The sequence below is a fragment of the Biomphalaria glabrata genome, chromosome 13, assembly GCF_947242115.1.
Source record: "Biomphalaria glabrata chromosome 13, xgBioGlab47.1, whole genome shotgun sequence".
In the NCBI taxonomy this organism is placed as follows: domain Eukaryota; kingdom Metazoa; phylum Mollusca; class Gastropoda; family Planorbidae; genus Biomphalaria; species Biomphalaria glabrata.
In genome coordinates this window covers 18,098,114-18,116,008 of record NC_074723.1, presented here as the reverse complement: position 1 = coordinate 18,116,008, position 17,895 = coordinate 18,098,114, and the positions used below count along the sequence as shown (strand labels likewise).

At 36.1% G+C, this 17,895-nt stretch overlaps 2 protein-coding genes across 4 annotated transcripts in view; one reads left to right on the top strand and one right to left on the bottom strand.

Moving 5' to 3' along the window:
- Window positions 1-17,895, bottom strand: part of LOC106077562 (echinoderm microtubule-associated protein-like CG42247) — a 93,368-nt gene that overhangs the window by 1,839 nt on the left and 73,634 nt on the right. For all 3 annotated transcript variants that reach the window (XM_056008087.1, XM_056008088.1, XM_056008089.1), the window contains 16 exons: window positions 17,476-17,643; window positions 15,128-15,203; window positions 13,540-13,692; window positions 12,743-12,812; window positions 12,330-12,461; window positions 10,904-10,999; window positions 10,507-10,656; window positions 9,877-10,035; window positions 5,565-5,678; window positions 5,331-5,468; window positions 4,953-5,084; window positions 4,520-4,676; window positions 3,831-3,934; window positions 2,769-2,853; window positions 2,436-2,531; window positions 893-1,023 (listed from right to left, as the gene is read on the bottom strand). In XM_056008087.1, the coding sequence (XP_055864062.1) occupies window positions 893-1,023; window positions 2,436-2,531; window positions 2,769-2,853; window positions 3,831-3,934; window positions 4,520-4,676; window positions 4,953-5,084; window positions 5,331-5,468; window positions 5,565-5,678; window positions 9,877-10,035; window positions 10,507-10,656; window positions 10,904-10,999; window positions 12,330-12,461; window positions 12,743-12,812; window positions 13,540-13,692; window positions 15,128-15,203; window positions 17,476-17,643 (1,961 nt within the window). The remainder of the gene's footprint in view (window positions 1-892; window positions 1,024-2,435; window positions 2,532-2,768; window positions 2,854-3,830; window positions 3,935-4,519; window positions 4,677-4,952; window positions 5,085-5,330; window positions 5,469-5,564; window positions 5,679-9,876; window positions 10,036-10,506; window positions 10,657-10,903; window positions 11,000-12,329; window positions 12,462-12,742; window positions 12,813-13,539; window positions 13,693-15,127; window positions 15,204-17,475; window positions 17,644-17,895) is intronic.
- LOC129922351 (uncharacterized) lies at window positions 15,498-17,476 on the top strand. Its single transcript, XM_056008091.1, has 2 exons — window positions 15,498-15,825; window positions 16,892-17,476. Exons 1-2 carry the CDS (start codon window positions 15,547-15,549, stop codon window positions 17,243-17,245), a joined length of 633 nt encoding a protein of 210 aa, XP_055864066.1. The 5' UTR covers window positions 15,498-15,546; the 3' UTR covers window positions 17,246-17,476.

The following is a 17,895-nucleotide window of genomic DNA, read 5'->3' as shown; positions in this document are numbered from 1 at the left end:
CTTCAGGACTTACATAGTTTGGTTTTCAAAATCAGAAATAAATATTATATAAACAGTACCAATAGTTGTTGAAATGTTTCAAATATCTGAAATGTAATTTCTGTTACATTCTTTTAATATTTCCTGAGAGCTGAAAACAAGATATTTCACCTCTATACAGATTGTTTGGGCTAAAAGGCACAACAAAACAAGAATGTGAGTAGTACTGACAAGATCTACTAGATAGGATGAGAGTGAGCAATCAATAACATTTATTTTCTTTTGTTACAACAATTCCATGGAGAGTTTTTAGGTGGGCAAAGAGCAGTTAGCTTGCCAAATGTGGCCAGCCATAATGTTTCATGAAAAGATAGTTTTCACTATTTAAAAACTTTTTGAGAATCTTATCTTATATGATACCGACGTTACTTCAAAAAAAAAGAATTTATTTGTACAATGATTTTACATTGTTATTTATAAAGACATTTTACTAGTATATCATTACAAGGATTTGTAAAACACAAGAATATTGATAATTATAAAAATGACTAGGACTCAATCAATTATTGAAGCAATATCTCGGGCATATATATGAGAATTACTCAAATGTTGCACAAAATGTTGGACTATCAAAGAAACAACACAGCAATCAAGTGCAAACAGAAAAGTGCAAGGTCTACGACACACAGATATGGACAGTGAGAACATCAGAGACCTACGTCACTATTCATTTTTCTTAATATTTAATGTATACTTATACTAATATTCAGGTATGAGGATTAGAAACAAAATCTATTATCTTTGGCGTTAAATTGTTTATGGACAGGTTTGTATCCCTAAACAATGAGTGGATTTTTAACATTATTAGCTGACATGTAATGAACACATCATCAACAACTCTAGGTGAGCTCACCTTTGATGGAGCTGATGGCCATTTGTACAGTCTGAGTTGACCTTTGCTATCCCCTATCATCATCAGGTCTTGGTACTGAGATCTAGCCACTACATTGATGACATCACCACGATCCAGATTTTGCCAAGCACCTGGAAAACATTATTACTTTTTATATTGAATGGAAGACAAAATGGTAAAAATCTACAAGCCTAAGTAGTGACGAAGCAGGATGTTTTGGCGCCGCCGTTTTGGCGCTAAGGTAGTTTTGGCGCCAGCCATTTTGGCGACGGGACGTTTTGGCGCGATATACATTATGTACGTTTATTGTATTATTTCTTTTAAAAGAATTATTCATATCTAGATCTATGTTTTGCATGAGTGTTTGTGTTAAGACATATTTTTCACGTATTAAATGTAAATGTGTGTTTGTGTTTCACATCATTTTATTTAATAAACATTTTGGCTTGTGTATGTGTGTTTATTAAGAGGCACACTTTTATTTTCAAAAAGTTTTTTTAAGATATTACTTTAAAATTTAAAAAAAAATTTGAAAAAATGAAACGATGATAGACTAAAAATTGATGCAATTATTAGTTTACATTAACATTGGTTTATTTAATGACTGTTTGGTATGTAGACTTTGGGCCGCTCTCGGAATTAAAGATTAAGGATAATAAATTCGCACCTAGGGATGTCAAGTGGAGTGCTAGAAACAGATTATTGTCTTACGCGTGAGAGAGGGGAGGGGTGGAGGAAAGAGTATATACAAGGAGTGAAATGTGAGCAGAAGAGAGGGGCGGGATAGGTGTCACATGTAATGACCATTCCCAAGGAGATGATCGCCAGACGCATGACGCCAACGACCAGTGCTCGGTGCTGGTCTTGTCTTCATTTGTTTAACTCTACCTGCGTCAATGGGAGATGTGTCACCCAAATCACCCCTACCCAATTTCTCAAAATATATCTTTTCAAAGTATCTTAGTGTCGTGAATTTGTTTCTATCTATTGTCGCCCAGAGTGTTTGTTTATATTGGTGGATTCACGTTAGAGTTTGTACTGACCACATTCCGAGTCTTGATCTTTACTATGTGTGGAGTTATTGTCGTCATTCAGCGTAATAGAGCGTTAGATGTTTTGTTATATTACAGTGTGAGACTTAGCTAATTCGTATATTACACTAATGTCAAATAAAAAACTAAATCTTTTGGAAAGAAATCCAAAAATGTCATCCAGTGCGATTAGCAGAACTCACATATAGCATGTCATAACCATTCAGGAATCTGACTTATTATAGGCCTATATTCATGAAATAAGCAAAACCTTTATAATTAAAAAAAACAAACAATTCGCTGAACGGTGTTAGAATTCATACTATACATACAATATTATGGTAGAGTGAAATAAACATTATTATAAAAGTTACGTGCTTATTAAATTATCGTCAAATGATATCTCGCGCCAAAACGTCCCGTCGCCAAAACGGCGGGGCCAAAACGTCACGTACCGAAGTAGTGAGGTCAATTTTGTGGGTCATTGAGAAATAAAAACAGCAGATATTTACCAATGAGTGGGTAGCCAATGGGACAATTCTGAGTTGCCCATTTAATGTCTCTAACCAATCTTGGAGACTTGATCTTTTGGCCAGTGGTGACATCCCCTGGTTGGTGTTAATTTAAATTAAGATTAAATGTAATTGATACAATAAAAATGAAATATTTTAAAATCATGAGAGGAACAATGTTACATTCTAATTCTACTTAGAGATGTGCAGAAATCTTCAATGATCAGACTTAGGATGAAGACACAAAGAACACATGGATTACTTAAATACAGGATATTTGTTTTTCAATACATAATAAATCTTTTGTATTAAAAAAATGTTTATGGTACTTACAGTACACAATTTCATAATCTCCTAGAACAGCTTGAATATATTTTGAGTCAACAGACCAATCAAGATGCATGATGAATATGTTGTGCTGTAGAAAATGAGAAAAATTATATTATATAATTAAAAAGTTAATGTGCTACAACATTTGTTTTGTTTCATCAGAAGTGAGCATGATTATACAGCATAACTGAATGAGACAAAGGAGGAAGTGTCCATTTATTCCTTGCAGTTGTTTGGAAATACTAAACATTACTGTATCAAATTAGCCCGATTAGATAAAAATAGTTGCATCTGGTTAATTTATAATTTGCAAGACATGTTTAAGTACAAGTTATGTTCAGAATTTTATGCAATCATGCTGCATGGTATACTGATTTACAATATTTCAGGTCAGGCTTTAGATTTCAATATATTACTATTACCCGGCCTTCTGAAGAACACTGCTAAACACAACACATCTAACACAAAAACTTGACAACAAGAGTTCCAAAAATAGTCCAATTGGCTACACTAACTACAAATGATTTGTCGTAATTAACAGAACTGCCTACTAAACTCTACTAGTCTCTTTGTCTACTCCTGAACTAGTACGGCTACATTCTTGAGGACTCGCATTAAACCGCACCGTCCTTACTGCCTTGCTGTCCTGGACTGAACTCATCTTTCTTACACATTGTCTTGTCCACTAAGGTTTTTGATCACATGACCATAACACGAGTCATATTTGTGTGTAGAATTACTGTCCCTTGACACAGTTGACTGCCATGCAGCCCAAAATTAACTATCGCTCCGCCAATACAGTTAAAACAATAAATAGGATAATGATGCTTGATGATAAAAGCCAGAGTCATAAATGTATAGAAAGGAGAATTCAGAGAGAAGCAAAAAACAGGAAGGTTAATTAGCAATCAAGCTGCTTCAGAAGAAGGCTCTGGCATTGGAGCTGCGCCTAAAGCACAATACTATTATTTAGTCTTGTTGAAGTTGCACCTAAAGTACCCATATTATCATTTAGTTTTAACTTAATAAGCTATTAAAGTATGATAGCTTTGCTAAATAGTTTACCTTTAATGAAGAAATGTGTGTTTTAAAAAATTGATGTCCTTCCTCCTGTACATGATAAATTTGAATAAATCCATCAAATGTTCCAACACCTAGCAGCTTGCCATCTAATGATAGCAAATAAAAAGTACATGTTAAGTGGTTGTAGAAAGTAACATTATATAGTACAAGCACTTCCAATAACACTTAATTTTTTTTTCTTTTATTATATATGTGCTAGAGTTTGGATTGAATTCAGTGATATGTTTTTAACTCTTTCCATGATCCAACAGAATTATTTATTTGCTCATTTATAGTGGATGGCAGCCTGGTCGTGCGGTTTGCACGCTGGACTGTCGTACAGATTTATCGATGGTCCCGGGTTCAAACCCTGCCCGCTCCCATCCCCCGTCGTCCTGCGGGAGGTTTGGACTAGGAAGTAATTATCTTCAACTCTGAAGGAACATCCGAAACATGTAAAACATTTTACAAACATTTTACTTCCCAGTTAGGATTAAACTTCAATAGCTTTGTAATAAACATTTTTTTTTTCTTTGATATAGAATTAAATGGGCATGCATGCTCTTTTTATGTAACACAAATTGATGTCTATTAAACAAAAAAAATAATTTGATTTGGTCAAATCAATGAGGGTATTGTCAATTAGGAGAGAAAGAGTTAATCTATATTTCATTAGGTTTGGTGAGTCTTACCAGGAGAAAATCCTAAAGCATTAATTTGAGCAGCTCCACAAGGTAATGTTGTTAGCATTGCACCATTAAGTGAATTGAGCGCAATTATCTTTCCAGCAGTTGTTCCTAAAGCAACAATTCGTCCTCTTGGGTCTATACTGATACAAGTACACGGGTTCTAAAGAAAAAAGAATTAGTTTTTTCTTCATTGATTTATTAGTTCATGACCATAGCATTGATTTATCATATTCTAATCTGAACAATGTAATTTTCTTCTTTAAAGAAAAATTAAAGCATTTGTTTTTAATTTATTATATAAAGAAATTGAAATAACAAACCTTAAAATATTAACTAGTAGGCCTACATCAGTGAAACAATGCAAATTTAAAGTCATCAGCTTCAATTATACTTTTATATTCAATGCTCAGTTTTCTTAATCCAACCATAAAAATACCTCAACATTGACTTTCCATACAGCTGTGTGTGCCACTGCTGACCACTTGACCACTGTCTGATCATGTCCAGCGGATATAAATGTTTGTTCCAAAGGATGACTTTCAACAGCCCACAGTTCTTCTACATGACCCTTAAAACACACACACACACATACAGAACGAAAAGTTAAGATGTAAATTCTGATTTTAATCTGAAAGAATATTTTTAAAAAATCTTTTTAAGATTATTTTGTAATTGAAAAGTTACAATTCATTTGAGAACTTTAAATGTTCAGATTTAAAGCTTTTAAAAAGGTTTATTTTCTTACTGTCAGCATCATTTTTTTTAAATCCCAATATTATTAGGTCCTTATTTTAAATATAAACTATATCATTACCTGGATGATAAATTTAAACTTGAGTTGCAGGCTTCCCTCTAATACTTTATTTCTTGTAGTAGACACATAGATCGATCCATCGAGACCCCCTTTATTGATTGGTACAATGCTTCTTACATGTCCTGCAGTAGAAGGCAACTGCAATGAAAGCAAGAAAATATGATTGAGATACCTTAATAATGTAATAAGTTTTCAGAAACAGGCTTTAGTAATGTCACAACAAAAGCTACATACTATTCTTTCTTTAACTGGAGCATAATCATTGATGGAATCCCAAGCTTTCACCTCATTTCCACCCCCGGAGAGAAGAGTTCCATCTCCCAGCATACACAATGATGACACGCTTTTCTGTAAATGAACCAAATTAAACACATTCATTTTGATATGAAATAATTTAGAAGATAAAATTGCATTATAAATATTCAGTGATATATATATATATATATATATATATATATATATATATATATATACATGTATATATTGATAATCACTATTATTACAATTTAAACAAATTTATCCTGTTACAGCTTTACAGTCTGGCATGTAAAGAATATCTCCTCAGTACTGTGAAACAACCAAATTTTGTTAGCCTAAACTACACTGTCAGTCATATATTTATGGCCTAGGAGTTTCCTTCATAGTACCCAAGAGGAAATGTGAAGCCAGGGTCAATAAAAAACTTGAAATGAAAAGATTGAGACAGCACTCTTGTCCATTGATGACTGCACTCTTGTCCATTGATACCCTAATGCCAAGACTGCTATCACTTGATAGGGATGGAGAACAGTGGTTGCTCACAACATTACAGCTACCCATCATTCTCAAATATATATAACAGAATGATTTATATATCCGTTAGTTGATTCTTTCAAATGTGAGAATTTTAACATATTGTTATAAACCTGGTGGAGGCACAGATGGGGGTAGTGGTGTGTGTGTGGTCAGCCGACGCAAATCGTCCCAGGCCAGCGCTAGACGAGCGTTCAACCGTGACGAGTTACGACGATCGTCCGAGACGAGTATCAACATGATGGTTCGGGAAGGATCGACGCCGTGAACAGAGCTCAGGAGCGTCACGAGGGTTGTAGTCATCTGACACCCAGAATGGTCGAGCGACGTTCTGTCCGGTTCTAGAAGGCCAGTAGGGACCCTATATAAAGAGCGAAGGTATCAGAGACGAGTCAGTCACAACTTCCCGATCTACAGTTCGTTACAACGGCTCAGTGCAAGTCCGAGGCGAGACAGAGAGAGACCAGTGCAAGAGTTGATACGACGGAGAAATATTTGTACAGTCTTGTGTTACAGGCTGCCAATTGTACAGTATTGGCTGTTATTTATGGACATTAAACTATAACGTTACTTTGGAGCCCTGACTTGTCAAGTTCTTTAAGTTGGTGGTGTATGGTGCAGTTTGCAGAGAGCCTGGATAGTGAGATTCGTAAGACTGGTGTCAGAAGTGGGATCGGATCGGATAGGGACGGATCTACTATGGCTCGTCTGAAACTGCTGTACGAACTCGAATTAAAAGAACTGAAGCGAGAGTTACGTGATCGAGGACTGAAGACAAGTGGAAACAAAGAAACCTTACAAGTACGCCTCCGGGAAGAAATAATGGAAGAAGAGGAAGATCCAGACACGTATCTTTTTCAAGTAGAACCAGATATGGAGGAGCTCCTGAGCTCAATGCTAGGAAACATCAATTCCAAGATAGATGCCATGGACATAAAGGTGGACGCCAAGATAGATTTCATTGTCTCGGGAATCAAAACCGAGTTAGTGGCTTTGAACCAATGCATACCTGCTGTGGAGAAGAGAATCACCAATACTGATGTTTGTCCAGATGATAAAACCAGTGAGAGGAGCCTTGGTGGTGATCATGAGAACCCATTGAAACTTGACGAAGCAGTTGAGAGACATATGCAAGTCGAGAGATACCAGCCAGGTCTGCACCCAACAGACGTTGGTCCAGCTGCCAAGACTGGAGATGAAGGTCCTGATGGTGGTGAAGAGAATCCAAAGAAGCTTGACGTTGAAGTTGATGGACATTTGCACGATGAAAGTCATCAACCAGGTCTGAAACCAACAGGTGATTGGCCCGATATTGAGACGAGAGAGAGAGGTCCTGATGGTGGTGAAGAAAGCCGAATGGAGCCTGAAGCCAAAGACGAGGGACCTTTGCACGAGGAGTGTTACCAACCTGCCCCACAAGCATGCCCTCCAGACAAGGCTGAGGATGTTGACCTGTCCCACAATTCCCTGTCCTGTGGATTTGAAGCCCATCCCAGTCCTTCTTCGCAAAGCCCTATGAAGCCACCTCTTTGGTCAACAATCTTGGTAATCCCTGCCCTTACATCCTATACCTCTCCATGTGTCAAGTGGCTGTCCTCAGTACCGACCGACAAGAGAGCGATGCAACCACAACGTCACTGCAACAAGAGGACGATCAACTGGAGGAAAAGAAGAAGGCGGCGTTTGCGTAGTCCAACGTGCATTGTGATTCTACCAAGAAATAACTGCAGCCACATGAAGACCAACTGGCGGAGAAGAAGAAGGCTACTTTTGTTGAGTGCAACATGGATAACGATGCGACAATGACATCGATGCAACCAGATGAAGGCTAACTGGAGGAGAAGAAGAAAACGTTTTCTGAATTCGACGTGGATGGCGATGCACGCAAGACGTCCATGCAACCAGGTGAAGGCCAATTGGAGGAGAAGAAGGAAGCGACCATTGCTGACTGCAACATGGATGGCTCCATCAAGCTCAAGAGGCAAGCCAACTGCCACTGATCGACCCCCGCCTGCAGCGATGAAACTTTACAGACAATGTCATGATGTTGATTCTGTCCGGGACGGACAGATCTAAGGAGGGGGCAGTGTTATAAACCTGGTGGTGGCACAGATGGGGGTAGTGGTGTGAGTGTAGTCAGCCGACGCAAATCGCCCCAGGCCAGCGCTAGACGAGCGGTCAACCGTGACGAGTTACGACGATCGGCCGAGACGAGTTAACAACATGAAGGTTCGAGTAGGATCGGCGTCGTGAACAGAGCTCAGGAGCGTCCCAGAATGGTCGAGCGACGTTCGGTGCTCCCAGGGAGTTACACTCCGACCAAGGCCGAAACTTCGAATCCAAGATCTTTCAAGAGACGTGCCAGGTACTGGGCATCGAAAAGACACGCACAACCCCTCTACACCCTCAGTCAGACGGAATGGTGGAACGATTTAACCGAACACTGGAACAGCATCTGTCGAAAGTCGTCGATGAACGTCAAGAGGACTGGGACACCTATATCCCAATGTTCCTTATGGCATATAGAAATTCGATTCACAGCACCACCGGTTACACTCCAGCAAAGATGTTGTTCGGCCGAGAGCTGCAACTACCGTGTGACTTGCTATTCGGGATTCCGGGAGATGTGCCAGCCTCTTCAACAGACTATGTCGCACATCTCCGAAAACGGATGGAGAAAACTCACGCTCTAGCCCGCAGAAACATCAAGATCAACAGTGACCAGATGAAGACAAGGTACGACAAACGGGCCAATGCCGCTGGGTTTCAGGAGAACGATCTGGTGTGGCTTTACAATCCACAAAGACGAAAAGGCAAGTCCCCAAAGCTTCAAACAGACTGGGAAGGACCCTACCGCGTGATAAAAAGAATCAACGATGTCGTGTATCGAATACAGAAGAGCCCAAGGTCCAAACTGAAGGTCGTCCACATCGACAGACTCAACAAGTACTATGGTGAAGCTGGATCTGCCCGGGACGGACAGATCTAAGGAGGGGGCAGTGTTATAAACCTGGTGGAGGCACAGATGGGGGTAGTGGTGTGTGTGTGGTCAGCCGACGCAAATCGCCCCAGGCCAGCGCTAGACGAGCGTTCAACCGTGACGAGTTACGACGATCGTCCGAGACGAGTATCAACATGATGGTTCGGGAAGGATCGACGTCGTGAACAGAGCTCAGGAGCGTCACGAGGGTTGTAGTCATCTGACACCCAGAATGGTCGAGCGACGTTCTGTCCGGTTCTAGAAGGCCAGTAGGGACCCTATATAAAGAGCGAAGGTATCAGAGACGAGTCAGTCACAACTTCCCGATCTACAGTTCGTTACAACGGCTCAGTGCAAGTAAGAGGCGAGACAGAGAGAGACCAGTGCAAGAGTTGATACGACGGAGAGATATTTGTACAGTCTTGTGTTACGTGCTGCCAATTGTACAGTATTGGCTGTTATTTATGGACATTAAACTATAACGTTACTTTGGAGCCCTGAGTTGTCGAGTTCTTTAAGTTGGTGATGTATGGTGCAGTTTGCAGAGAGCCTGGATAGTGAGATTCGTAACAATATTAAACATAATTCTGTCAATTTAATGGGATTCATACAAATTTCAAAATATAGTTTTAAATGATATAAACAATCTTATATTACTATAATACATTGAAGAATAGGTAGACCACTTCCTGATTTGGGTAATACAAAGTATTAATCACATGGACATATTTATAATCCTATGTTATGAGCTAGAAAAATATAAGGAAAACAAACCTTATGTGCCTTTTTTGTGTACTGAGATAACTCCTCATTGATTGTAAACACATTATTTTCATCATGTGACCAAACCAAGATGGCTCCAGTTGAGTCACCTGTGATGACATTTCCGGATGAGGAGAAACAGACTGATGTTACAAACTTCGGAACATAGTCCTACCAATAGAAGCACATGATTTTTTAAGGTATCTATTATAACAAAATTATGTTTAGCATAAACATCTGATAACTTCTTTGCTTTTGAAGACAAATTCGAAAATTAAACATTTCATAGCAATTAAGCTAAGCAATGTTCTGTTACTAGTAAAAATGTGGTAGTTGGGTACCCTAAAAAATGTCTTAGGGATCAAGTAATTGTACCCAATATTTGGCTAACGATATCAATTTTTTATATTTTTTTTTATTAAGTATTTTTTAAAAAATAAATTTTTTTTTTTGTTTTACATCAACTGCACTAAAACAAAACAAAAAAAGAGAATATTTAACATTTAAGAAAGCAAAACAGAAACAGTGAGACTGTAGGAACTCTAGAATAGTGACATGTATTTTAAAAAATGTTTAATAACCACTTCCCAAAATTTAAATCTTGTATTTTAATGACATTTGTTAAACAGTTTGTTCCATTACCTCAAAAATTCCACTCAGTTTATCTCTCATTATTTTCTTTCCCTTGTCTAAAAACATTTTCCAGAAGTGAATGTGTTCTTTACCATAAGTGATTAATATGGTCTCATCATTTGGATAGAAGCAACCAGATACAACTGGATCAGAACTGGTCTGAAACAGAAACAAACACTATAAATTATACATAGAATTTTTCTATTTAATTAAAAAAAAAAACAAGTTTAGAAGGCGTCTATTAAAATATATTTATGAGATTTGAGATGAACAAGTAAAATAAACAGAAAAATAATTTATAACAGTGAAAATATTAATGGGTTTGATTAAGTAATATTTAATTATCACCCAAGAACTTCCTTTTATTGTTGTTAAAAGTAAACTTATTAACAGACATTATACTTACTGTTGTTTTAGCTAGAACTTTCTCAGTTTGCCAATCCCAGACAGATAACTGATGTCTGTCACTGTCATCTATTGCCATTAGTAGTTCACCATAAGACTTGGTTAAGTCATGAAAAGAACAAGATAACATTTGACAATCATAAAAAGAAAAATATAAACACTGTCTCTTCTTTTTTCCCCAAATCAAGCACATATTTTAGAAAGATACTTGCTTTAAATGAAGCAATTATTTTGTGAGCTATCCAGTATGAAAACATTTATGTAATCAAATCTTTATCCAAATACCAATGGTTTCACTTAAAGAATGTGGATTAAAAACCTGTAACTGAGAACAATTAACACAAAATGGATACTCTTGGAGTTAAGTTGTGAAACAAGAGATCCTGTAATTGAGAAAAGTTTGCTCACGATGGATTCTTTTGGTGTGCAGTTGAGTAAAGGAAGAAAAGAAAATAGCCAAAATTCAGGCAAAAGAAAGGTAAAGAAAATTAGAGCTAGTTTACAACAAGCTGTATCAAGCCTAAACTACCCATGTCTTAAATTTAATCTGACTCAGTGCAAAGCAATCTTTAAGAATCCAGGAAAAAAAAGTATGCTCATCTTTGATGACTAGAGAATTTCATTTATTGAAAATATACATGAGATTAACCTTAAATTTCAATGGACAAGATTCCAATCTATTTTTTATTTGTCATCGCTCCAATATTTTTTCATCAATATCTTTGTCCTACTCATCTACTCTTCATGTTAGGTTAAAAAAATAATATTTTTCTTTTTGTTTACATGCCAAAAAAATAGCAGAGTTAATTTTTGCATAAAATTAATACTACATCATTTCCTTTGTCCCATGTGGAGTGTCACCAGAGAATGCCAACCATGTCCTCCAAAACTGCTCTCTTTACCAAAAGGCCTGTACAAGACACTGGCCCCAAAACACCCCAATAGAAAGAAAACTATATGGAGAGCTCCCTGATTTGGAAACCACTGCACAGTTTATCTCATGTATTGGTCTAGTCATCTGAATGCTCCAACATAAAAATGAAGTAAATTTCTTTTGTTAGGATATGCTAGTTTACAATTGGGTATTTGGCGTAACGTTAGGATATTTGTTTTGTGTATTTGAAGTTAGGCTTTATATAGCCATAATAACGTCAAAATAAGATTAGGGTTGGTTATGGAATAAAAACAGATCATATGTTAGTGACTTTGGAGGCAGTCAAATTTTATTAACCGAAAAAATTTTTGACTTAGTTAAAATGTTTGAATTGTCAACATCTCATTTCCTTGTTGGTTTTTGCCTGTGTTCAGCTGGTTAGTTGGAATTAATTATTACCTCCCCCTGAACATAGTCAACACTCGAATCTACTCAAGACACAGCAAAGAGGTGTTCAAGACTTTAATACAGAAAAGTTCTATGTAGCACTTACTGCGTTAGATTTACCAGCATTCATAGTCCCTTTATCTGAAAAGTTAACACATGAAATTCCTTGTTGGAATATTCCTAGTCCAATCACTGCATAGGTGGATAAGGAAGTCCCATCCCAGACACGGACATGGGCCTAAATTAATATAATAAAATGTATTGAGATTAATAAGCAATAAAAAAAAAAAAGAAGTCAAAGGTAAGCAACACAGACACATTTCTGAATAAAGAATTCATTATTTTATTCATTTAAAAAAATCATTCATTAAATAATATTCTACCAACTAGAGTACACTTTAGATTAATAGAAAAAATCTTTATATAATTACACTGATAAACAAAGAGTGAGTTGACTACCATTAGTCTATTTTATCTGGTTGTTTCAAATAGAACATCTAAAGAAAATATTACACTGACCCCTTTATCTGGAGTTTTACCAGCTGTCTGTCCAGTAGCTATGAACCGACCATTAGGATGTATTGTTAAACTGAAATAAACAAAAAAGTGTTTGATATGTATTTCAATATCTATACAACTTACAAGTATTTTGCGAAAATATCTTTTTATGCAAAAAAAAAAAATGTATTAATTGGCATAATTAAACTCTATTTCAAAATATGACCTAGATCTAAAGAGACTATTTAACTGCTTTGTAAAATATACAATGTAACCAATATTCTGAAGATGACAAAAGGTTGAAAATGGTCAATGAATCAACTAAACTAGACAGTGATATAAATTATATAAATACATTAAAAGGTAACTTTTAATTAAATGTATATAGATATTAGTTAGTGTATCATGTAAACATTGTGTCAAAATAGCAGCCATTTAATTCCATTTGAACTATTAACTCTTTCAGTGCATTATTACTTCCGGGGAATAACTTCGCTAGCGCTGGTGATTGTTGTGTTAATCTCAGCGAGTAACTTGGTATATAATATTTATTTCACTATCTTTTTAATGTTAAACTTTTTATTTCTCTTTTTTTTTGTTCCAGATGTGAGAATGAATATTCTATGTTCTGATTTTCAATCAAAATACTATGTGCTGAAAGAGTTAATTAAATAATTACTCAAAATATATATAATAGTAGTACTTGTTACCCTTTATTTAGAGTCATGTCTAAGCTATTTGGTAATAGAACTAAATGTTACCCTTCATATTACTGAGTCACATCTTAGCAATTTAATAATAGAACTAAATGTTAATACCATGTTATTTCCTCTGAATGTCCCAGGTAGTGTTTTTGAGTGCTGAACTTCTTGTCATAGAGTACCACAACTGCTGCCACAAAGTAGACAAGCTGACCACTAGATGGCAGCACTGCCAAATTCTGTTTAACATCTCTACCTCTAAACCCATAACTGGCAAGCAGTTAAGGAAATATAAAAATAGTAGCGGAAACTCAAAAAACTTTTTTTTTTAAATCTGGATTAGATATCTATAACTTCAAAGACTGACCTTTGGAATCAGGAATGGTTAGTGCATATTTTTTTATGAACTAGACTAAAGATTAAAAGAAGACTTATAAGGATTAGTACTAGAGGAAAGAGGTAATTAAGCAACTAGAATCTAGTGGAAGCGTGGTCGAAAGGCTAAGTACGCTTGAACTTGGCATGGCTACCTACGAAGAGGGCTCGAGGTTCAACAGCCGACTCGAGCAGAGTTGTATTTACTGAACACCTGAAGGCAGCATGGAAAAACCTAGATACCCCTTCCCCCCACTGGTCCACAAAAAGATTGGACCATAGCGCTCTGAGCATGCTATAAGCACGAAAGTAGGGCTATATAAAAGCTATAATTTATTTATTTTTATTTATTTTATTGGTATTTAATTTAACCACTCAGATCTTTAGAAGTTAAATACTAATTCTGTGTTGGTTTTACAACTCTCATATGCTCCTCCTTTAGATAAGAAGCTAATTACATCTTAGCCAAACATGTTGGGTATGGTGGCTGAGTGGTAAAGTGCTTGACTTATGAATTGAAGATCCACAGTGGTCTTTTTAAGTTTTCTTTCTGCTTTCTGCACATGTCTTCATTGATGGCTTTTCTTTGAGTCTCAAATGTTCGTCCTTCAACCTTTGTGAAAGCTCTCCAGACTCCACATGTCTTTTCAGAGGCGCCATCTGTTGCCACTACTTTCCTCTATGCCAGTCAGGGTGAAATGTCGGGAGCTCTATCAAAGGCATTTAATGGTCCTCGAACAAATCCATCAAAGTTGCCTTAACTTCATAATGGGTATATGCTAGCAAGACTATAGTACAAATAACTATGTTCTGCTGGAGGCAGGTGAACAGTAGGCCTATAGAACTTAAGCACTTAAATTACCATTCAACAGCAGTGCTGGGTTGGACACTTATCCTGCATGGGAGACGACTGCATGCTAAAGGCCATTTTCTTTAGCAAAATTAAAGGTGAACGGCATAACAGGGGTGCCCCTGTAAGTGCTATAAAGATCAACTCAGGCGCCATGTCTATCTAGTAATCTACATATTCATATTATTATACTCAGATCTATAATCTATTTTAATGATTAATGAAGTATGATAAAAAAATGACTATTCTACTCTAGGCAAGATCTACTGATCTAGATACTATTACTCAAATTTCTGTATTAGTAGTATTAGACAGTTGAGTTAGTAACTTAGTTAGATTATATTATTAGATCTAGCTAGATAGATTCTCGAGGGACACATTTTTGCAAACTAGACTAGATCTAATTACCAATTAAATAAGTAGCAAATTATCATTATCAAAAGTTTAATTCTGAATCTAGATTATGTCTAAAAAGGATACACCCAATCTAATTTGATTTTTTTATCTGGCTTCCTTCCATCATCATCATCCTTTTGTACTGAAGGTGGGAAGAATTCTGAAACAAACAAGACAACTCTAGTTACTTTGGAAAAGAAAAAAAAAGTTACGTCCCCTGAAATGGGCTGCCAGAGCCAGCCAGGAAAACCAATCACTTGGTTAACATGCGTGACTAAATTGACCTAGGGACACGCAGAGGACGTAATTATCTTCTTTTTAAAATAACGTCTGTATTTTATAAGATAACACCTGATAAGATATAATAAAATAATGTGCCCGAACAGCGAAGTACGCAGCTCTCAAATAATACTAAATCTAGTAGGCATTGGACCTCATTCACCAATCGTAAACAAACACCCCGCAAGTCACGTGACAACCATCAGCTTAATCTAGACACCAACATGGAATCTATTGTTAGAAAACCACTCTTGCTTGTAAATTTTACTTTTGTTAACTTGTTAGAATATTGCGATGTTATAAATGCAGCACATGCATGTGAAAATGATTACAGACACGTCATTATCAAAGGACAAACATTGTTCAAAGAACATTTTGTGACAGATATTAGATTTAAGTCTGATGAAGAAACACGTTGTCACTACGTTCAGGCTCGAGTCAAAGCCGAGATGAAGAAACGTTCTGCGTACAATGTTACTGGAGTGATTAGCTACAATGGAAAGGTAAGCTACTTTTAAATTACCATAGAATCTATGACTATCGTACTATAGACTATTATAGAGTATAGATCTATGATCTTGATTAGTCGATCTACTTACTTTAACACTAGATCTAGATCTAGTACTTATTGACTTATTACTAAGCCTAAGCTTATTACTTAGGCCTACTATGTCTCTAGATCTAGATCTGTCTAGATCTAGATTACCAGGCACTATTATTACTGAGTATTAGTATTATGACTAGATCTCTAGATCTACTAGACTTTTAGACCTAGACTCTAGACTAGTCTAGATAGAAATTCTAGAATTTAGTAACTAGATATCTAGATTGACCAGATCTAGATCTAATATAAATATAGATCTTGCTATAGAGGAGGCTATAGACTCTCGTACACTAGACTGACTTAGACTCACAAGATAACTTAAAAAAGTCTTAAGTTGATAGATCAAACTTAGAACATCTAGATTTAGTTAGTAAGTTAGATCTAGATCTAAAATCTAAACTAGTAAAAAAAAAAAACTAGATCTAGATCTCTAATAGTATATGAGTATTTAGCGGAAAACTTTTCTTATTTTTTAAAGAGATTTATTCACATGGTAGCCTACTCATTAATTATTCCAGTAGTTCATGGAACACTTATTCAGGCGTAAGGTTCTGCGGAACACATTTTTAGAAACACTTGTCTAGAGTGATTCTAGAGATTAGATCTGGAATAGGGCTAGTTCTAGAAATCAAGATATATATATATCATTTATTTATCACCTAGAATAGAGTGACAAGATTTATAATGTTATTAACACAATTTAAGTCATGAACATTGTAGGATTCAATATAATTCTAAACTGATAAATCTAGATGTCTACTACATTTTATCTACATTATAGATTTAATTTAAATTAGAAATCATATATTTAGAGGCAGTGCAAGAGGTATGCGAAGTGGGCATAATCTACAACCTGTGAGTGGGGGTTTTATAAAATTAGTCTATGCACACCTATTAATTTTAGAACACCAAATGCATTTATATATGTAATTATTAATTTTAAAAAAATATATTTATTCTTTCAGGTCATTGAAGGAGAGTGTCAGTGTGCAGGGGGTTGCAAGCCCGCCTGTTGTAAACATCTTTTTGGTCTTCTGTCTGCTCTAGAAGACTATAGCAGAAAAGAAATGTATGCAGCACCAACAGACAAAATTCAGACATGGCATCAACCTGCACCTAAACCAATTTCGCCCCAGAAAACGAAGGATAGTTTTAGCTGTGATAAGACTGGTCTAACAAATTTTGATACCAGTGTTTCAATGTCTGCTTTGGCTGCCTTACCTCAGAACACTCCTATATTTTCAGTTGTGCAAGCCGATCCTGAAAAATTAACCTCTGACATTATCTTCTACGAAAGAACTATACCGTTTGTAGGTTAGGCCTAATGATTATGTGACACATAGCTTACATACTTACATAGTTCTAGAAAAATATGATGGGGCAAAGGCAAAATATTAACTGTACTTCATCAAAGGCATGCTCATGTTTAATAATAATATGAAGGTGTACTTTGGTAGGTTCATGGGATTTTCTGACAAAAACATCCCTTATATTTAGCTATTTAGAACTGAAATGGAGAAAATTTAAACAAAAAAAAAGTTATCTCTACCTCTGATTTTCCCATTGATGTCTACTTTGATGGAATCTGTTTTATTTCTCTTTGTTTTGGCAACGAATCGTGAGCTTACTTTGTCTTGAACTAATTCATTAAAAGCTGTGTCTTCGGACTCTCGAGTTGGCGACAAACTTTGATCTCTAGATACACGGCTGAGTTCAGCTGGACACAGAGAGAGATTGGAGCCATTAAAAACAAACAAAAAAACATCTTGAACATACGATGCACTGACAAATGTTCTATTTATAGACCTAGTATTAATTAATCAAATGCTGTCGAAATTCAATGTTGCGAAAAGACAGAACAATAAAGAGATTAATGAAGATCAGATTCTGTTGCAAGTAGTTAAGCAGTAGCATATGCTAGGCCGGGATTTATGGGCCCGGGGAAAAGAGAGTTAATCTGTGTGGAATA

Coding starts and splice junctions, on each gene's coding strand:
- LOC129922351 (XM_056008091.1), top strand. CDS start 15,547: ATGGAATCTATTGTTAGAAAACCACTCTTGCTTGTAAATTTTACTTTT. Junction 15,826..16,891: donor TGATTAGCTACAATGGAAAG/GTAAGCTACTTT, acceptor TTATTCTTTCAG/GTCATTGAAGGAGAGTGTCA.